The 22,558-nt window shown below is 45.6% G+C and overlaps 1 protein-coding gene across 5 annotated transcripts in view; it reads left to right on the top strand.

The window, feature by feature from the left end:
• Positions 1 to 22,558, top strand: part of TNR (tenascin R) — a 405,036-nt gene that overhangs the window by 297,571 nt on the left and 84,907 nt on the right. For all 5 annotated transcript variants that reach the window (XM_023640591.2, XM_070267731.1, XM_023640590.2 and 2 more), the window contains one exon: positions 21,150 to 21,711. In XM_023640591.2, coding sequence (XP_023496359.2) covers positions 21,213 to 21,711 — 499 coding nt within the window. In that variant the 5' untranslated portion in view covers positions 21,150 to 21,212. The remainder of the gene's footprint in view (positions 1 to 21,149; positions 21,712 to 22,558) is intronic.

The raw sequence follows: 22,558 nt of genomic DNA, 5'->3' as shown, positions 1-22,558 counted from the left end.
CCAGCTCCTGCCCAGTTTCTCCACTAGTTTCAATTTGCACTCTAAGTTCTTGAGAAGCACTTTACGGAGAGTATCTTATGTAATATTAATCGCATAAGATGCTTTTAAAAGAGGAGCCTTTGATCCTGCATTTGGGAAATGCTGCATGCTAAATATAGCTAACGTTTTCATCTAATAGTTATTGAGCATTTATCATGTCACAGGTTCTAAATGCTTTGCATGTATTAATTAAGTTAATCCTCACACAACCTTATTGTAGGGTACATTTTACAGACGAGGAAACTGAGGCAGAGAGATCACACAACAAGCAACTATTGGAGTCAAAGCTCAATCTACTAGTCCAAATCTAGAACCCATTCTTTTAACCACTATGTGATACTGCCTCCCATTTCTCTCTCTCTCTCTCTCTCATTCTATCTTTATAATCTGTATCTTCATCTCCATATCTACTCTACACCCATATTTACATCTTTATCTATATCTTTCTTGATGGTTTACAAATCAGATTAGCATGTCTGAAAATTTCTTTTGTAAAGAAATCTGTCTGTTTAATTAGGTGATTTCTAAATTTATTTGATACAAGAAACATTATTTTTTTCTTTCTTTGCTTACTTCTACTAACAGCTCATGTCATAGACTGTTCTAGAGCACCATGAAAATATGCTTTTGAGGATTTTCTGAAGGAAAGATGAGACTCTTGAATCCTAGATTCAGCTTTCTGCTTTATTTGGACCAATATTAGTATAAGCAGGTAACTCAAAATCCATGTGAGAGTTATCTAATCTTTCAGGTCCTAAATAATTTAAAGGGAGTTGGTAAATACAGAAAACAGAATCATATCTATCCCTGAATATCCAATTAATTGTTTAAGGAATTGATGGTAGATGATAGACAGATGAGTCAAGTCAAGCCAAGAATAAACTAATAGTAGATGGTGAGCATTTCCACTTACATCAAATGAGAATAGTGTGGTATGGCATAAAAGGCTTGAAATTTGGACTAAAGAGATTTTCATTTGAGCCCAAATTCAACTGATAGCTGGAACTTTATTGTTTGTTATATGCTCAGCTTATAATATTGTGCCTGGTAGGTGCTCAGAAAATATGAGTTGCTTTAAACGAATGTTTGATCTTGAACAATTTCCTTAACCTTCCTGAACCTTAGTTTCCTTGTGTAAAAAATGGAGATGATAATAAAAATTTTAACTTCCAGGGTTGCTGTGAAAAGTAAATCAGATGACCTGATTGTAAACAAGCTTTGATTTTAACGTCTGATGCAAATGTTAGCTGCAAGCACTATCATCATCAACAACAACAAACTTGGTCAGATTTGAAACACACCATCCTGGTTTCCGTCAGTTCTCTCAGCCAGGTCTCCACTGGAGTTGCTCCCTGCTGGAGACGCTGGTCAGCAGTAGGCGTGCGGGGAGAAGCAAGCCCCTGTTACAGACAGAGGTAGAGGAAAGGCCACTAAGACCTAAGTGGGGACGATCCCTAACCAAATTAGCTTCTAGCTCTGAGGAAGAGAGGCCCCCCCAAACCCCTTAGATGCTGGGACATTGGTTTACTGTTGATAGCAGGTGCTCATTAATTGTTGAATTCAGCTAACTTCTACATCTTAAGGTTTCCTTAAGGAAGTAAAATGGTGTTGCCTTAACCTTCCCCTTGACTCTTCCTCAAAGCCTCAAGAAAGATAGGATTTCTAACAGTAAATCCAGACTCCAACCCCAAGTCCATTCTGCTACAATGTATTTCTTGGTGCTGGAGGCAACATGCCTGAGGAAGGTAGCTTCAAACACCACGTTGTCAGTACCTCGCCCACCTGTAAACATCACGAGAAACGCTTGATTCTTCTTCCCTGAAGAATCCTCTAAAGCTGCCCCGGCGCAAAGAGGAGTCACCAGCCCCATGTGACGACGGAACACTTGGAATGTGGCTGGTCCAAACTGAGATGTGCTGTGAGCGTGAAATACACACTGGGGTTCAAAGACTTAGTATGAAAAACAGTAAAATAACAGTAATTTTTGATGTTGATGCATGCTGAAATGATAATATTTTAGCTATATAAATTATATCATTAAGATTAATTCCACTTGTTTGTTCTTACCTTTTTAGTGTGGGCTATAGAAAATTGTAAATGACATGTGTGGCTGACATTGGTAACTTGCATTAATGCTTTTATTGGAGGGTGCGGCTCTATAGCAATGATTTCCAAATTGTGGGTTGTGATGTGTCAGTGCAGCATAAAACCAGTTTAGTGACTTACAACCTGTATTTTTTCCTAATGAAGAGAGTAGAATAAAATGTAATAGAGCAGATTAGAATGCATTCAAAACAGGAAGGAGTGTTTTGTGAAATTTTGGTTTCAATTACATGTATGTGTGTGATTTATGTACTACATATTGGGTTACAAAATGAAAAATATTTCTACTGTCAATAGAGTAAAAAGTGTTTGAACACCCCTTTTCTAAATGATCCATGACGAGACAGTACTTTCTTGAGTCAGAATGTTCCGGCATAAACAGCGAAGGCTGTGTGATTTGTATCTGACCACGGGGATTCAGAGATGAGTCAGGTCAATGCTGTAACTTTTCAGTTCTGCCCAGGGAAACTCTGCAGCCTCTGCTGATGTTGTGCTAGTGGGAGAGAAGGGCGCCCGCGCTATTAACCCATCTCTGTGAGTCATGCAAGTTCAGAGGCCTGAGTAGAAAGCAGTGAGGACCACTCTGTGACATGCCGAGGGCTCCTGGGCCCTGGGAGATGAAGGCAGCGGGCAAACAACATCCGAGCACCCAGAGGGGCAGGAAGTGAGGCCCCCTCAAAGGCAACTTAGACATCGTGTTACCAATTTTATCCGTAGAGGTCTGCCGATTCCTTCAGCACATCCCTGTGAGGCTAGAAAAGTTTCCTCTCCAGTCTAGACAGGGAGTCCACAACTCCAAAGACGTCTTCCCTCCAGATAATTAAGTTAGAAAACACAACCGCTGTGCTTTCTGGAGGCTGAGCTTCAGTGATCTCTGCAGGCTCCAGAGGCAGCTCTCTCTGGGGTAAAGGCCAGCTCCAGATTGATTTGAGACCCCACAAGAGCACAGTGGTAAGTCATGGTTTGAATAACCCTGGCCTTGCAGGAGGCAGAGGCTGAGGCCCACCCAGGCAGGGGTCCTAACTCACCCCAGGGATGCAAGGCCACAAAAGCCGCAGCTCCCTGCATTCTAACAACTGCTTAATCTCAACACTGCCAGGGGGTCTTACCCCTGGAAGAAAGGCCAAGTGGGCTCTGGGTTCCCAGGTCCCAGTCCACGGGGGTGCTGAAAACAGGCTTTGCAAATTTAAGTGCGATGGCAGTGGGCAATGCATAGGCAGAAAGGATGCAGACACATCCCACTGCTGCCAGCTGTCCTTTCAGTCTGCCAGGTCCTTGTCACTGAAGGCCATTTTCATAGCTAATCAGGACACTGCCTCTGGAACTGACGTCACAGGTTTTGATATAAATGAATTCTGTTCCATGATCATGAATTACCCAGGAAACTTGAATCAAAATGCCTCAGATAGTAAGAGCTGATTCAGAACTCATTCAAGCAGAGTCCCACATAGCACCTTGGAAACACTACCAGTCGGATGAACATGTTGTCTAGAACACTTACTTTGAGCTAGGCCCTGTGTTAAATGCTTCATACGTACCATCTATTAAATGCTTAAAACAACCCATTGTTACTTCCATTTTATAGATGAGGGAACTGAGGCTTAGAGAAAATCTGTCACTTGCCCATGATTACACAGCTAGGGCACAGCAGACCTGACTTCAGGCTTATGGGATTCCCAAGCCCCACGTCTACGCACCATCTTATCTCCCACTTCAAGTATCCCTAATTCAAGATCTTAGAAAATGACTTGGTAAGCTCACAACAACATCCACAAACCTGAGCCCTGAGGTAGTTGTAGCGCTGGGGATAAGAATTACTCTCAGAGTCTCTCCGGGTGAGAATCCATCCACCCGGACCCACAGGGATGCTGGTAGATGCCACGCTCCCGGAGTGCTGGGTTTGTGTCCCCCTCCAGGGTCTCTGAACTGGTATTCCTTGCTTGGTCTCCGAGTACTTGAAGCTCTTTCGGGGCACACACTGCATCTTAGTCAGCAGCTTCTGTCTTCCACTCAAACTTGAACTTGGCCACTAGCCCTTCTTAACCCCTCTGAAGGAACCTAGCCTGTACAGGGTAGTGCGTGGGAACCCAGGAACGTCCATCCCCCACCCATCCTGTCCGCTCTGTCTCCTGCTCCAGTCGCTCCCACCCCTGAGAAACTTCTCTTCTCCAGAGCTTCAGGTCTCCCTGCCTGAGGGCCTTGCTGTTCAGATTGGTCAGAAATCACAGAGCGAAGAGGGGAGCCGGCCCTCCCCTACCACAACTCTCTCTCTGGTAGATCTGGTTCATTATTCTGATCAGGACCGAAACAGAATGTCCCCCACAACAGCTACGCGTTCAGACACACTTCTGCACACGTGTTAATGAGAACTGTGCAGAAGAAGCTAGTCACCCTGTCAACACTTGCCCAGGCTCCCAACTGACAGAGAAGTGTGCTTGGTGCCAGGGGCAGGGGGAAAAACACAGAAGCTGCTCTCTGGTTGCCATCTGCCCAGCTCTCCATCACTGCCTTGCCAAGCCTGCACCTGCCTTACCTGCACGACCCTGCGGTCTGGCAGCTGATGGGGACCTGGGCCACCCTTAGCCCTGCCTTCCAGGCCTGCCTGAGCAGGGGCAGTGTCACTGCGCAGTGCTTCCCCAAAGATAGCAATCCCAAGGAATGTCTCTTCCAAATATTGCGCAATCTCAATTGAGTAAATAAACATAAAATTGGGAAAAAATGCACCAAAATCACTAGGGAGTTTTGCTAGATCAGGTTATTGAGAATACAACCTTTCTGTATGTTCTGGTTAGTTCATGATGAGTATGCATTGTTTTTCTAAACACAGAAAAACGCTAAAAAATATAGAGCTGTTGGTTGAGCTTTGGGCATTGGTGTGGGTATTCTGACTCCCAAGGCTCATAGGGTTTGGCTGGTGCATACCCACCTTTCCACCTGGGACAGTGGGATTTGCGTCCTGGTTCTGTTGATGTGTCTCCTCTCCTTTTGGTTCTGACCCTCATGGCTTTAATCCAGCTCTGTGACTTTAGTTGACCCTGGCTGCACCCAGGATACACCACATTATCCACCTCAGTCTTGCCCAGTGTCATGCTCCAGTCTAGCCCAGGACAGCTCCACCTTGGCCCCTGAAGCTGGCCTCCCAGGCCTCAAGTCCAGCTGCTATAGCCCGGTGAATAGCTTTGACCTCTGGTGCCCCTCTGGTTTCTTCGAATCCAGTTTCAGGGATCAAACTGAGCCCAGGAACAACCAAAGGATAATTTAGGAACCCTTGTGATTGCTAGGAGATTGAGTTCTCTTTTTACATTCTAATCAACCTCACTCTGGAAAGCAGACCATTCTCTAAGGGTTGATGATCATCTGCATGAAATGATGGTCCTTCTCTATACTTGGGGGTCAAGAAGATGCACCCCAAGTGCCACCATGGGATTTCTCACTCATAACTACCTGAGCATCCTCACTTCTGCTCAATCCGACCATCATTAATGTAGCACACAGTGGCAAATCGCCATCCTGCTTGTGCCCCCTCTAAACGCTGGGGCTGAGGGAAGGTTGAGGAGGAAAGATAATCGCATGGCTGGCTGCCTCATAACAAACCTCTGACCTGTGCAGAAATGGAAAGCACGTGCTTCTTTATTTTTCGTGTTAGCGATACTGATACCTTCCCATCAGTTATGCGCCACTTCATAGTTTATACAATATTTTCATATCGACTCGATTCTCATACATATTTCCTACTTCACACCTAAGGAAACTGAAACTCAGAGCAGTTATATGACTTGCTCAAGCTCATAAAGCCGGTAAATGAAAATGCCAGGAGACCCAGGGAGATGATGTGTCTTCAAGGCAGGGCCCTGCCCACCAGGCAATGACCCCTCTCTCAAATCTCCCTGAAGTAGCCCTCTGGAGGGGACCATCTATGACCCGGCTCACTGCCAACAACCCCTATCAAATCCAAGGGCAAAGAAGGCCACAAATCACTCCTTCATTTCTGAGAAGAAGCAAGTAAATCCTTGAGACTGACAGGGCCTGAAGAATCAGAGACACCGGCTTTTCTGTGAAGATGGACATGCAGCAGGTAAAGACAATTAGGGGATAGGAACCGTCTGACAGGTCCCAAGGTCAAATAAGAAGAAACAATGTGGCAGGCAGCAGTGATAAAACGTGAAGGGGAAGACCTGTAATCCTGAAGCCATCAACAAGAGGGACTGGAAAGGGGGTAGGCAGGACATTTATTACCCGAACATAAATTGTGCTGATGACCAGCAGGACATGTGTCCCCAGGCCCCTCAGTGTCACCTCACACCCTCCCAGCAGCAGTTCTCCTGGATAACACTGAGGAAAGGAAAATTCCAGAAACTTTGGAAGCAGGAAAAACCAATTTGTGGGAACATGCAGACACCTGAGTAGGTCAGGATGGATGAAACCACATCACACATACTTGTATGTACGTATTTTGAGAGAGAGAACCTACTAGACTTTAGGATCTGTGCTGTATGCCGGGACAAAAGATAACTAGATTACAGACCTGCAACCTAGGGACCCTCTGTTGTTGGGGGCAGAGAGGGCAAAAGCTCTGCAGACAACTATTGTAATAAGTGTAATAACAAGTTCTGCTTGAGCTCAGAGAGGGAGATAACTGTCACAAATTCCTTCTCATCTGAAGGCATCTCCACGCACTGGATACATCCCTTGACATTCAAAAATGTTCGAATCTTGGTCCCCTCATTTAAAGGCTTTGTGATTTTAAGCAAGTCACTTAACCTCTCTGTGACTCAATTTCCTCATCTGTAAAATGGGTACAATCCTAGTAGCTTGTACAGTTGCCGTGAGGATTAAATGAGTTAATATGTAAAGCCCTTGGAAGAGAGCCTGGCCTGTGCCTGGAATGCATCTGGTCAGTCAGAGAAGGCCCTTCCTTTCCTTCATAGCACAGTCCTCATATTGCAGTGGGTACAATGCACAAATCCTGGGGTGTGTGGTTACACTTGACCAGCTTAGCTGAAGATGGTGAGGATTCCTTATCAAATGCAGCAGGTTTGAACAAACCCAGCCACCAGTCTCCCATCTTCAATCTTCTAGGAAAAGCCCGGAGATGTTGTTATTTTGGAGAAAGACAATAAATATTCATTGTTGACTTAACATTGTAGGCTCATCTTACAGGTCAGAAGCTTGGATCATTCTAGACACATTTGTGAGTCTAGACTAATGAAGCTATAATATTCCACTGCCCACCTTGTAATTATCTTCAAACATAGCCCCTGATGGATATGGTGTGGGAGGTTCTCAGAGCTGGCCTGGGGAACAGTTCACCTGCTTCGGGCTTCCCATTTAGTGAACCAGGCTGGTGTGGTGCTCAGCAGGGGAAACTCTCCCTGCAGGAGTCCTGTTTGGTAATGCAAACTAGGATCAAAGAGATGGTTTTCCTGTTACAAACTCCATGGAAAGCATCCAGTTTTGAGGTGTTGCTAGGAAAATCGGAGAGCCTCTTGGGGTATGGTCCTCCACCCTCGAGTAGGAGAGTTGTTGAGTAAATCCATGGAGAGGAGCAAAGAAAGGCTCCCTCTGCACTGACCGGCTTGGGCTTCTCCACTCAACCTCCCCTTCCCCTTGGCGGCCAGACCCCACCCCACCCCCAGCCCTGCAGCTCAGAGTCGGTGTTGGTGAGCCCCCTGCCCCTACCCCAGCTAGCTGCTCATTAACGCACAACAAATGGCCGAAGAGAAAGTAGAAGGCTCAAACCTTTTTTAAAATTTAGAGAACAAATCCTTGCTGAGAAATAAATAAACCTGTGTCTTCATTTTTTTTAATGTCACTGTACTTTTCCAGTTTCCCTGCGAGGAAAACAAACCCAAGAAGATGTGAGCCAAATTCCTTTCTACAATGTAAATTTCTCAGAAGTAGCACAGATGACGCTCAGAAAACTTGATTTCTTTAATAGCAGCTTTATGGCATGTTATTCATAGAAATAAGCCTCAGTTTGCTCATCTGTAAAGTGGGGCAATATACCCACCTTACGTACTCCACAAAATTCGTAGAAGCATCAACCACGAGTATGTTTATGAAAGCATCTTGGGAACCATGAGCTCTGCAAATGCAGGTGTTCTGTTACTCTGACTCATTTTTGTGCTTTTCAACAGGGGAAAGGCAGAAAGATCAATGTGAGAAAAAATGTTGAAGACTTTTACAGGCAATGAATCTTATTCTCTGCTACAGCACGAAACCACACTGAACCATGTCCACTGTTAGGTTAGCTGAAGGCTGTTGTTAAAATGAAAATGTCACTGTTATTTATGGTTTAAGGCCTACCTGTTCCAAATAGGTTTCCAGAAGGCATTAATTTATTGCCAACACTGTATCTTGTATTACTTTGGCATTTGACTACTAAGGGAATGAGGCGCAGAGGACAGGTAAGGCTTAAGCAGAGTTGGGGACAGGGAGAAATGTCTAGGGTAAAGAGCCCTTCCCAGGAAGCCAGGTCCCTGTGGCTACCTGCAGGGACGAGCACTGGACAGCCATGGGTCAGGCAGGGAGGTCGTCAGACCCAGACCATCTGGAGTTAGTAGATGCTGAGCTGTTACCATGCTTAAGCCCCAAACGAGGAGAAGGGTGGAACAAGGGTGTGGAGAGGTAAGTGGTGGAGCTCCAGAACTGTGTGTGGAGAGAGAGTGTGCGCACAAGGGCTGGAGAGGAAGGAGAGCTCAGGTCAAAGAGAACAGGGTGCCGAGAACGAATTATTTCAGATGTAAGCCCCAACCCTCCAGAGACATCCTGCATCCTCTTGTGGGCTCCTGTGTACCCTCTATGATCCCACAGGGACTTTGGGAACCCTCAAAACCTGCTTTGCTTACCAAAGTCTCAGCAGCCTGGCCATGCTCGGAGCTCACTCAGTGTCATCTGCATTCTTGGTGTGTCAGAAAGGAAGCTGCTTGTAGCTAGATGGTCAATTCTTGTCTTTATTCAGATTGAAAACATTTAGAAGTCCAATATTTTACAATACATATCCCGAATTTAGCAGTTAATAAAATAACATTTGAATTCCCTTGGAGCCCTCTTTTAACAATAATGAACGAAGACTATGCAATATAATTTAATGGAGAGCAAAATGTGTTTTGTCAAGACAGAGAGTGAAAGAAAAGGAATTTAAGAAATTATGTACCCTGAAAACCACTCTCTGAAGTCATGAGGAAAGCTAGTCAGGCCTTACCAACTAAATAATTGCAAAATAAGATAAAAAACAAGCAAAAGGAATCTTTCGAGTTTTTCAGATTAGAATTCATCTTTGGCCAATTGTAACCCCCGATGTTAAGGGTTTCTTAATCATGTTACACCCTACTTGAAAAGCCTTGATGGCTCCACAGGCCCACAGAATACAGAGCAAATTTCTAGCAACGCCAATCAAGGCTCCCTGACAGCTTCTTAGTACCCTCCACTCCTGAACACACACAAACACCCCGGGAACCCTGCTCTTCCTCAGGTATGATTTTCCTCTTTCTCTACTCCTCACTCGATTCAACTGCCTTTCCCCTGCCTCCCCCTTTCAAAATCCTTCTAATTCTTCAAGGCCAGCTCAAAGGCCACCTTTTCCATTGAGCCTTCTCTAGCGAGTCTTGCAGTTGAAATGCTTCCTGCTGCCAGGCTCCCAGAAGAATTTCTCCAGACCTCTGATACGGTGCTCAGCATGGTCTGCTATTTATTCTTGTTATGCGAATACCTTCCTTCCAGTTACACAAGGAGCTACCTGAGATTTCTCTAGCTCACCTCTGACATCTCGAAGGGAACCCAGTCCAGTTCCGGGCATGCAACCAGTGTGTAACCGAATTTCATTAAGCAAGATGTGCTCCATATACTATACTCTCAGCGCTTCTTCAAATTTTAGTTAGAAAATAACTGCTAGCTCATGCACTAGAAAACATAATTCACTTGTGTGTAGCCTTTGAGTCAAGGAGTTACTATTTCATGCTCTAAAAGACATAATTTACACAATGAAGTAAATAACTCCTTTACACCTCTAGAGCTGGACTTTCATAAGTTGTCACCTCCAACATACAAGTCATCTGAAGAAATTAATGGATATCCAATATGAAAGCAATTAGTCAGTTCCTGTTGGAAGGATCAGCTCCAATATAGTTATCTCCTATCATGGGGAACAGCATGAATTTGATATTTGAATCTGTCATTAGGTATTTTTAGAGCAGATGAATTAACTGGTATTCTGGATGTGGGTGAACATAATTTTTAAAAGTGACTACTTCTAAGATTTGTTTGTTTCTAAAGGGTTTCAATGCCCTAAAATCAAGCAAACAATCCCTACATTTACAGTTATAATCAACTAGATGTTCAGAGCCCACATTTATAAATTGGCATGGCCCCACGTTGGTCTCCTAGATGCACTGGTCCGTGGACATCCAGCCATGGATGCACTGCTGATATATGACTAGCTCCCTTATGTCACAGGCACAAACAAGGTATGTGTGTCTTATTGTCATAATCTAGTTGTAATTGATTTTAAGCCTTTGTGAAGACTGAAGATGGTCCCTTCAGAGGCAGAACTTCCTTGCATTTGGCCTTGGGGCTCCAACTAACTGCTCACGCTGTGCCCTTTCCTCTCTCTCTCCACCTGCTCCCCACAATTCGTATCCAGCTTTCTTGCATCACCCCTCCATCTGGACTGGGACATCACCTCTTGAGGTGGCCTTCTCCAGTCACTTCTCCCATACTTATCTCTGTTCAGTGTTAGGAGTGCCTGTTAGACTTAAAAAGAGTGATCTTCGGTTTAATAATAGAGATGGACTGCCTTGCCTTGTCCTTCAATTTCATGTGTATTAGTCTAGGCTTCTCAACTAGATTTTAAGCCCCATGAGGGTAGAGATGACTTTTTGTATTCTGAGCCAATTTCTCAATCTGTTCTGAGAGGTATCTTGGGCAGGAAATATAAACCATCAATTTGGGCTGCAGTCTGACTGGCAATCTTTCTTACAAGGGAATTTTCTTTGCAGTTTTATTAAATGTAAAGAAGAAAAAGATGAAAAGTAATATGATGATTCTTCAAGAAGAATAATTGAACGGCAAATGGTGACATGCTGTTCTCTCAGCTCAGGAAACAGAGACAAAAAATAGATATTAATGATAGCAAAAGGTCAGACTCTTGGAAGAATTCTTGGCCAAAATGATGGAGATTAATTAGAAAGTCATTATTTATATCCCACCTACTTCCAAAGGATAGAGGCAGCTGATGGCATCTACGACTGAGCTGAGAGTCTGGAAATATGACTCAGGATTTAGCTTGACTCTGACTTACTGGATGTAATTGGGCAAAGAACTCCCCTACTTTAAGCCTCATCTATAAAATGGTAATAATCCCCTGGACTGTTGTGAGGATTAAATGGGGTTATATTTTAAGACATATATATAATATAATAAAAAAATCTATAATACAAAAATTGTGTATATATGTATATATATACTGCCAATTGCTCTACACATGTTAAGAATTCTTTGAGATCTATAAAAATTGGATAAATTCTCTCCTAAAGGGGATTCCTATTTACCAAAAGCTGTGGGGAAACCTGGAAGGCAGACTTTCTATCAGCCTTAGCTGCCCAGAAGGAAGCAGGCGCCCTCCCTCAGCGGAAAATGCGCCCAGCCTTGCCAGCTGTGTTGTAAAGAGGGAATTCAACGCCAGATGACCTCACACTCACTTCCAATCGTGACATTTTATTACTCCCTGGGTATTATTCCCTTGATTGATATTCAGGACCCCATTTTCCAGATGAAGAAGGGGTTGCTCTGAGAGGTCAGGTCAATTAGAAGTCTCACGGACAGTACAAGACAGAACCAGAGGGCAAGACGGGAAGCCTGATTCCACCTCCCAGCCGTGTGGTTTCGCTAATCCGCACCGACACAAAGTCACAGACATGCCGGGCTGACCACATGCAGAAAATGAATATGATTCCATCAGATTCCGAGCCCTGAGCCCCTTCCGGCAGACTCCCACATGGGGGCGCGTGGAAGTGAACTCGGCTCAGGAGGGTTGGGCGGCCAGGCCCGGTGGGAGGCGATGGACGCCCCAACCTGGCCTCTGCCTCCTCCCACATCGCTCCCCTCCTTCCTGACAGCTCTGGGCCAGCCATAGAGCCCTGTCTGTGGGGAGGTCTCTGCCCTCAGGTTCTTTTTAGAAATCTGACAGGCCCAATAAAGGCCCAGTGCTGACGGCGACGAGCAGCCCTGATGCTGCCTCTCCTGACACAATGGGGCCGGCTGTAATCGCATTACACCCTCGTCTCTCATAATTACCCTCTTTCTCCAAGTGACAGAGCATCCCAACGGCAGGGAGGAAACTATTTTTAAACTAATTCTAACTGAAAAAAAAAAGCGTCATTTTTTTTTCACAGATATAGTTCTGGCTTATAAATCACCCCCAGGGACAGAGTGGAGACCACAGTTGGCAGAAGCTGGAAAATCCAAAGAGAGCACTGGCAGCCCACCCGGGGAGACCACCACCTCTTCATACCTGCCCAACAACCTACACACTCATTTTTTTCTCTCCCTTTTGTTTCCTGAGGTCCTTCTGCTCCTGTTTATTTCTTCCATCCCTCCTCTGACTCTAGGAGGAAATAAAAAGGAAAAAACACAAAGGCATAGTTTCAATGTGAATGACTCCTGACTGTTTCACTTCCTCTTCGCCGCCTCCTGCCTCCCACCCCACACCCACCTTCCTGAGACCAGTTCTGCTCTCCCTTCTCCTCCGAGGCTGGGAAAAGGTGACAGCTAGCACAATATTTCTCTATAACCAAAAGCTCTTCAATGTGCAGAAATCAAGCCAGGAGTGGGCGGGTGGAAGAGGATGAGGGAAAGAAAAGCCACTTAAGAACAACTTCAGCTGGAGGGGAGAACTTCAGCTGACTGGGGTGACCCACGTCTCCGAGTAGGCCTCCCAGGAGAGCAGTGGGCACCTCAGTAACACAGCCCCAACTCACCCTGGAGGACCATTCTGCTCTGGCCGGCATCTTACAAATTATCTTTGGTGCCGCCATGATCACTGTATTGATACGGAAGCTGGAGTGGAGGAAATGAATCAATGGCATCACGTGAATTTCTTGAGTACCAATCTATCGAATTACTGCAACTCCCTTGCACTCTCATTTGTAGGGTCTTTAGCTATCTGTCTGCTCACGACTGTTAGGGTATCAATGAATCCTGGGTATTTTATCTGTCCCTTGGGTTTATATTTTCTCTTGCTACCTGTAGAATTCCTGTCTGTTCCTCTCATCAGCTTGGCTCTCTGCTTTTCCTCTTCTCTGTCTTCTCTGCTTTTCCTTCCCTCTCTGTTCCCCCTCCTTTTCCTCCTTCTCACCCCTTTGACCAGCCCGTTTTGGTTCTGGTCCTGGAGTCTTACTAGCTTTAGTTGGATGACCCATCTGAGGGATGAGAAGATAGTGACAGGGGAAAGGAGGCTACCGGTCCCCTCAATTCTCCTAGGTTGCCTTTGATGACAGAGCCTTTCATCTAGCTTAGAGGTGCAGCCACCACCTCCCACCAGCCCTCGCACACAGGTCTCAGAGCAGGGGAGACCCCTCCACAGAGACAGACATAAAAATAGCAGATGAGGCACTCCTGGATAGGCCACAGGATTAGACCAGGCCTTCCTCCTAGGAAGCTGCAGAAATTTGCCCACCAGCGTCACTGAAAAACCCCGCAGAAAGAGACTGGACGGCCTGCAGAACAGCCAGCATTCTTTGTGATACAAAGGAGTAGAAGGCGGGGGTAGAGAACGAAGTCAGTAAGAGAAGCTTTCAGGGTCACAGGAAAGAAAAGCCGCTGTGAAATAAGCAACATGAGCTTAGAAAAACTAAGGGCACGTTTATTAAGTAGGCATTAAGTACACCTTAGTTTCATTCTCCTTTCCCCTTCAGTGGGCTTCAGATGGATGAGAAAAATGAAGGCCTTCATGCCGTTCATCCCACCCTCTCTCTCTGCCCATCCCCAGAAAAGCAACCTAAGCCAAATGGAAGTGGAGAGGCAAGAGCAAAGCATCTCTGTGGTGTGGTTGACAATGGCTTATAACTGAGCAAGTGGGGACGCACCACAGGGAGCCTCAGAGGAGCCAATGAAGTCAGAGGGAGTCTGTCTGTGCAGGCCCTGGCTTTCTTTAACTGCTGGCTCATTGGGGAATTGTCCTGAGAAAGGGCAAGTTTAAATAGTGTCCCCGACTCCTCTAGGATCAAGGTTTACTGGTTTAGAATTGCTCTTGATTCTTTGGTACACAGTGGAGGCTGGGCACTTTTAAATAAGGAGCCATCAGACAAGCCTTCTCTCCAGGGGGAGAGACAGAAGCAATTTCTGGGGTAGTAGCCTAGATTGGTAGAGAAAACACTAAGCTAAAAGTCATCGCTGTCAAGAAGTCCTAAATCTGATCCCGGGAGAGGAGAGTGTTGATTTGCAAGAGTTCTAAGTCTTTTCATGAGAATGGTATGTGGCCACTAATTAAAGCTGGCCGAAAAAAAGCAGTTAAGAATATAGTCAGCAAGATCTGGGCTCATCCTTCTCCTCTGCTCATTAGCTGTGCAATCTTGGTCAAATTCCTTGGCCTTTCCTGAAGCTCGTTTTCCTGTTCTCAATTAATGGAAATAAAAAGAAGACTTAGCATCATAGTAAAATCACCACAGAGCCCTACTGGCTGTTTACAGTGGGTCTGATTGATTATCCCCTCTTCTGATTGGTTATTGCCTGAGCCATATCAGTTGGTAAACATCTTGACTCCTAAATATCACTCCTTCCTAGCTTATAGGATTGTAGTAAGGAATGAGTAAATTAATACAAGGAGAATGCTTAGCTTAACTTGGCTCGTGGTAAATGCCCAATTAGCTGGGGGTGTTTGTTATGGATTGAATTGTGTCCTGCAAAGAAGATACGTTGAAATTCTAACCCTAGTATCTCAGAAGGTAACCTTATTGGGAAATAGGGTCATTGCAGATGCAATTAGTTAAGATGAGGTCATACTGGAGTGATGGGCCCCTAATCCAATATGACTGATGTCCTTGAAAGAAGATAGCCATGTGAAGACACAGAGACAGAGAAAATGCAATGAGAAGATGGAGGCAAAGCCTGGGGTGACGCAGCTGTACGCCAAGGATTCCCTGCCATCACCAGAAGCTCAGAGAGAGGCATGGAATAGATTATCCCTCAGAGGGACCAGCCTTGATGACACCTTGAATTTGGACGGCTGTTCTCCATCAGTGTGAAAGAATTAAGCTCTGCTGTCTTAAGCTCCCCAGTTAGTGCTGATTTGTTGCAGCCATTCTGGGAAGCTCATACGGTGTTCTAGTGAGTAGACTCCTCAAAGGTCGCATAAGACCATGAATTCATAAAGTATCAGAAAGAGAAGACGTTAACGTTCATTCCAGTCCAGTCTCTCATGTGATAGGGGAAAGCCCCTCTTCAGCATCCTCACTAAGGAGTCCTTCAACTGGTGCCTGAACACCTCCAGTGACCAGGAACTCATTACCTATCATGACAACCCAGTAGCTCTGACAATTAGAAAAGCATTCTTTATATGAAGCCAGAATCTCTTTCCCTGTAGATTGCCTCATTGGTGGAAACTACCACCCTTGGACCTTTTACCATATAAAAGTCCAATCCCTTGGCATTTAGTAGTCTTCCAAATACTTGCATTCATGGAATAAGCCATGTTCTTGCACATATCAGAGGTTGAGCAAATGCAATTTCTTTTGTGTGCAATGAACTTCTGCTTTCTCTACCTAAAGAGTAGTCCATTAAAATCCAGCTCGGTATTATCTCCTGATAGACTAGGTTATGCTGCAGGAAAAAGCAATATCAAAATCTGTGCCTCCAAAGTCAGAGGATTATTTCTCTCTCACACAGCACATATCCACTGTGGGGCAGCAGGGACACCCTGTTTATTGTGGCTACTCAGGGACCCACTCTGAGAGAGCAGCCTTACATCACCAGTCACCATGGAAGGGAGAAAGCTCTGGAGGGTCTCCCATCAGCAATTAATGCCGCAACCCAGAAGTGACACACAGCACTTCCTCTCACAGCTCATGGGCCAGTACTTGTAGCATGACCTCACCTACCCAATGGAAAATGTAGTCCTTCCATGTGTCTGGAAAGCCAGGCCAGAAATACTGGGCAAATGGCACTGATGGCTCCCCCACCCCCTCTGGGAGCTTTCCATGCTGCCCAGGGCAGCGTTGCTGGTAGCACCCCCAGCCCCCTCAGGGCATTTTGTGTATTTGTTGGTCATGGTAGTTATCACATTGCATTGTCATTATATTTAGTTGTGTTTTGTGAAAATTAATAAACAGAAACCTCATTAAATTGGATTCAGGAGGCCAAAAGGGGGAGTACTCATGCCCTACATTGATAGCAGAGTCCAACAGGAAGAAGAAAGACTTGCTCTTCTTGCCTGGCAGGAAGCTCAGCCAGTGAGAGACTGTCACAGCTCCGTCAATAAAGCCAGTACACACAGAACTCTCGATTCCTCCAATGGACTCTTTGTTTATAATGGCCCTCCCAAGTTCCTCTTCCTCTCTGGAAAAGAGTTTCTCCTCTCTTTGCTGCTGGGGACTTGCACGGCTTAGCATGGTTGCAGACCCCGAAATTGCAATTCTTTGCTGATCCCAAAGAAACCCATTTTTGCTGGAGAAATAACTGGCTATTTGTTTAAGGTCAACAGTTTCCATCTCCTTCACGAGACTGCGAGTTTCTCAAGGACAGGGACTAGATTATAATAAATGTTTGGGATGTGGATGCGTTTGAGAGATGTGACCATACATCCACAGTAAAAGCCAAAGTCCTTATGGTGGTTTACAAGGCCATAGCTGGTCTGGCCCCCACTGTTCTGACCTCCGCTCCCTCCCTCTGCTCCCTCACCTGCCTGGCCGCAGTCTCGCTGTCACTCAAACTCACCAGGCCGGCTCCTGCCTCGGAGCCCTCACACTTGCTGCTCTCCGTGCCTGGAACGCACCTCCTCAGCCATCTGCCGGACTCCCTGCTCCACTTCTCTCCGTCTCTGCTCAGCTGTCACTTTCTCAGAGAAGCCTTCCCTGACCGTGCTCTGTAGAATAGGAATGTGACTTCCCCTCCATAACTCCCCACCCGTGATCTTCTTTTATTTTTCTCCACAGTCGTTACCACTTCCTGCCACAAAAACGCACAAATGTATGTTACATTGTCATATATTAAATACCATATAATATGCATTATATGATATACATAATTATTTTGGGTATTTATTTATTTATCATCCATCCTCCCCTCCTTGTGCCCACACACACACAGACACACACACACACACATTCATTAACTTCTATAAATAAAGAAACTAGCATATAGTAGGTGATCAATAAATATCTGTCAGAGGAATGAATGATAAAGGAATAAATGTACCTCCTGAGTCTTCACTTCCCTGGACCCAGAGGGAGGTAAATTCCTCCCTCTCATATGACAAGATTTCGAGTCCCTTCAACAACCTAGCCACCTAGAAGCGATCAATGATCAGTGCAGTACAGAGCAAAACCGCCGCCTGCTCATCTTTTATTCTGCTTTTCAATTAATAAAACCTAAGTTTAAATAAGATTTCGGAGGCTACAAAAATCACACTGTAGACTGACTCATGGTAAGTTTGGTTATTGACCAAAATCTTAAGTGTTTTTCACACCTAAAGCTGTACCTTCATTTCCATATATAATTTTGTAGTTGTTGCTTTGGACCAAAGTGTAGAATCTAACATTTTTTCCCTCTTAATTTTCCTGTCATTTGTCTTCCTTTTCATTTGTAACATTGTTTATTCTTTCAGTTATTTATTGAGTGTTGACTATGTGCAAAAAGCCATGTTAAGTGTTATGGGTATCATGTAATAATTTCACAATTTCCAGAAGAAAAATGTTTTTCAGCAATATCAACATGAATCAGACAAACCAACTTTAGGAAGAGCGATGCTGAGGCTTCCTAGCCTTGAATGTAAGTGTAAATGACTGAGAGAGAGCCCTTCCTGGGAAGCTTTCAGTGATGGAAGGGCAGCACGGTGCTCCAAGGATGCAGTGCCTAGAACACCTGAAAGAGGGAAGGCAGGGAGCCCCTGAGGCGGATGAAGGGGTATGGCGAGAGCTTACAGTTTCGAGGGCAGTTTGGTTCAGACGTGTCACTCCATCTATCCCCAAGGTTGACATACGTCATCCAGATGTGACCAACAGATTGCCACCTCCCACATCTCTCCAAGAACCCCACCCTTCTTTGGACAAGAGTATGCTAAGGTTTGGCTTTCCTCTTGTCCACTAACGGATGAGACTTCTCACATGGTCTAGTGATTTCAGGGCAGCCCTTGGATAAGAGAAGAAGCAGAGCAATTATTCTATTTGTCTAAAAACTATAGTTATTTATTTCAGTCAATGCCAGGTACTAGGTAGTATTATACAAATAATAACTCAGCATCACCACAATTCTATAAGGTAGGTACTGTTGTGATCCCCACTTTCTAGATGGAAAAATTGAGACACAGAGTGGTTAACTGATCTACCCACAGCTAGAAAGTGAAGGAGCTGGGTTTGAACCCAGGCAGCCTGACTCCAGAGTCCATGATCTTAACTGTTCTGTTTCACTGCTTCCTTTTCATATTGGGAGCAGGCACAGATCATGCTCCAATATATGGTATAAAGGCTGAGTAATAAATCAGCCTTTTATACTAGTCACTAATACAGATTACTCCTAATAAAAACCAAACCTCAGAGTCAGCCCTAATGGCCTACTGGTTAAAGTTTGGCTCTCTCACATCTTCGGCAGCCTGGGTTCGGTTATTGGTCACTGAACACACACCCTGTCTGTCAGTAGCCATGCTGTGGTGGCAGCTCACATAGAAGAACTAGAATGACTTACAGCTAGGATATGCAACTATGTACTGGGGCTTTGGGGAGGAAAAAAAAAGAAGAAGATTGGAAACAGATGTTAGCTCAGGGAGAATCTTTCCCTGCCAAAAAAAAAAAAAAATCAATACTCAGACGTTATCCAGTTGAACTAAAATTGAAGACAATAGTGAATAACTTGAGGATAATGAAAAGAAGTTAAATGAGCTGGAGAATGATTCAACCTTTGGCTCACTGAGCATTTGCTCATTAATTCATTTGCTGTTGTTGTTTTGTAATATTTACTCTTTTCATATGAATGTCTTCATCTTCTCTTTCTGTCTAAAGAATGAACTTTTTTTTTTTTTTTGAGGAAGATTAGCCCTGAGCTAAGTACTGCCAATCCTCCTCTTTTTGCTGAGGAAGACTGGCCCTGAGCTAACATCCATGCCCACCTTCCTCTACTTTTTTATACATGGGATATCTACCACAGCATGGCTTTTGCCAAGCGGTGCCATGTCCACACCGAGGATCCGAACTGGGGAAACCCAGGCCACTGAGAAGCAGAATGTGCAAACTTAACCACTGCGCCACTGGGCCAGCCCCATTAATTCATTTGTTTATTCCTCCTTCCACGCATCCACCCAGCCATTTATTGTACAAGCACAGATAGGGCACTTGTGCTGTCCTAGGCACTCATCACACACGGCAGATGAACGTGGTCTGATCTGAACTGACTTAGCAGTCCGGGTGGAGCAGAGCAGGCACAGGAAACCATGGTCCAGCGTGGCAGATGCTGTCAGCTGGGGCTTGTGGGACGCGGGGCATTCACACAGCCTGCACTGGGGAGAACAGATGAGGGACAGGAGGAAAAAGGGCAGAGAAGAACGCTTCATGGAGGGAGGAACGTTGGATCTGGCCCCAACAAAACTTTCCAACCTCAGTATTCCTGGGAAGATCTTAGAGTTACACAGTCTCCATCAGAGACAACAGAAAATTGAACACGCTTTTCAAGAAAGGCCCTGGAGCACAGGAGTGAAGAACACAGGTGTTGGATCAGTCAGGCCTGCCTTCAAATCTTACGCTCTCTAGGCAGAATTTCCTCCATTATAAGATGGGGATAATCATAACGCCCCGTCGAGGGTTGTTCTGCAGGTCAAGTAAGATTCCGCGTGAGGGGCGCAGCACGGTGTGGACACAGCACACCTTCAATAAATGTTAGCTCTCGCTTGTTGCCTTCCTCTCAGACTCGTAGTTTCTCTCACTCCCTCTCTTAGTCCTTAATCTTCTTAGTAGCTCTAACACCACCTTTAGAACCAAGGTTTGTAAGCCTCTTTTCTCTTTTACATAGAGAGTAGAAAAGAAGTATAATTTCTGCAAAACTGATTTACATTACAGTAAATTTATCGTTCTCCGTGGTTCTCGGTGACTAGGTAACCAGCAGAGGAGCTAATTCATTATTTTAGCAATTTAAACAGTACCTCAGGAGAAAGGCACCCTGTGGTCACAAAGCACTGGGTCTATACTAATGAGAAGATTAAAAGAAAGTTCAGAGCATACAGTCCCAGATAATCACAAATGTACCCAAGGATTATTAACAACCACAATTACCTGTAACTATATTATCTGCCTGGTCGGTTATTCTAAAGTCAACTTGTATGGAATAGATGAGCTTAGAGGAGTTAATAAGTTATTCTGAAGTGGCTGGCAGAGGCCCTTCATAATAAATATCTGGAGAAATGTGAGGGTACGCCAAAGGCTCCATCCTTCATCATAATTCTCACCCAGCGGTGAAAAGATGCACTGAGTTCTCCTCGGAGGACTGGCCCATCCACAGAGCCCCTGGCCCAGGTCCTCGTGTATCCTCTTCACTGGAACCACTTGCCCACCATGGGGACGAGATATGTGTTCTAGATAAGCCTTTTGGGAAATCAAAATGTTCTTCTGAAGAAGCAGTGTCCATTTCCAGGAATCGATTCCTCCAGGAAACAAAGCTCCGGGCTTTTATGACCGTGGTAGTCGTTGTCCCTTCCCAACCTCCCCCTTGAAAACCTTTTGTGCCTATTCTGTAGCTCTGTAGGATTGTGCCCTGTGTGGTGCCGAGCTGCAGGTCTCAGAGATCTTCTCGTTCCTTGGTTTCTCTTGCAGATTCCCGCAACTCCATGCTGTGTGCTGCAGGCTGGTCTTGAACCTGGAGCTCTGGCTGAGAGAATGGGGGCAGACGGGGAAACAGTAGTCCTGAAGAACATGCTCATTGGTGTCAACCTGATCCTTCTGGGCTCCATGCTCAAGCCGACAGAGTGTCAGCTGGAGGTCACCACGGAAAGGGTCCAGAGACAGGCAGTGGTGGAGGAAGGAGGTGGTGCCAACTACAACACATCGGGCAAAGAGCAGCCTGTGGTCTTCAACCACGTGTACAACATTAACGTGCCCCTGGACAGCCTCTGCTCCTCGAGGCTGGAGGCCTCGGCCGAGCAGGAGGTGAGTGCCGAAGACGAGGCGCTGGCAGAGTACACGGGCCACACCTCAGACCACGAGAGCCAGGTCACCTTCACCCACAGGATCAACCTCCCCAAAAAGGCCTGCCCGTGTGCCAGCTCCGCCCAGGTGCTGCAGGAGCTGCTGAGCCGGATTGAGATGCTGGAGAGGGAGGTGTCGCTGCTGCGGGACCAGTGCGACAGCAACTGTTGCCAAGGAAGTGCTGCCACAGGTAGAGTCTTCTGGAGGGAGGGGGAGGAGAGGGCTGAGCAGAGAGGGAGAGGGAAGAGAGAGAGCGAGGGAGCAGCCACCCCCTGCGAAACCTGGGGAGAAAGAGTGCCCTCCGTCCGTAGCTCCGTTACTATGTCTCTAAGATCTAAACGCGGTCCTTCCCGGGGGATCCGGGCAGGGACTCTACACTGCTTAGCCAGTTTGAAATACATTAACCTGATTTTGGGGGGATGTGTCAGGTAATGGTACATCGCTTCAGCACGGCAACTTCTGTGGTGAGCAGGGAATTTGATGTCTGTCTTCATTCGTCTTTGGTTTTCACAGGCTGTCGAAATGATATCTACCCGTGTTAACCTGAGGGACTAGAGAATGCAGGCGCTCGATTCCCTCAATCACGGCCTCTCTCCCATTGAGTAAATGATAGTCATTAAGGTCTCGGAGGACCTGTCCCCGTCTTCTCTGGCAAGATGGAAGTTTTAGCCCCTGCCCTCTCCACCAGTGCACATCTGCTCACACACACATGCACACACACGTACTCACACACATTCACAGGGCTTATTCCGTCCCCCAAAAGGCTGAATGACCAGGAGATGCACTTCTAGCCTCACCCACCCCCTGACTAGTAACACTTAGGAATTACTGTTTTTGCCCCTCTGAGAGAAGTCTTCAGAGCCAGACTTCCTGAGTTCAAATCCTGGCTCTGCTATTTGCTACTTTGTGACTTAAGTAAGTTGCATAACCCGTGCCTTCCTTTCCCCATCGACAAATAGTGATAGACCAGAAGGGCAAGGAATTATTAAATATGAAAGCATCTGTTTGGATGGAAGTGTGGCTTCCAGTAAGCACCA

This window comes from Equus caballus, chromosome 5 (assembly GCF_041296265.1).
Source record: "Equus caballus isolate H_3958 breed thoroughbred chromosome 5, TB-T2T, whole genome shotgun sequence".
In the NCBI taxonomy this organism is placed as follows: Eukaryota; Metazoa; Chordata; class Mammalia; order Perissodactyla; family Equidae; genus Equus; species Equus caballus.
Note: the sequence above shows the minus strand (reverse complement) of the source record. Positions and strands in the feature narration are given on the sequence as shown.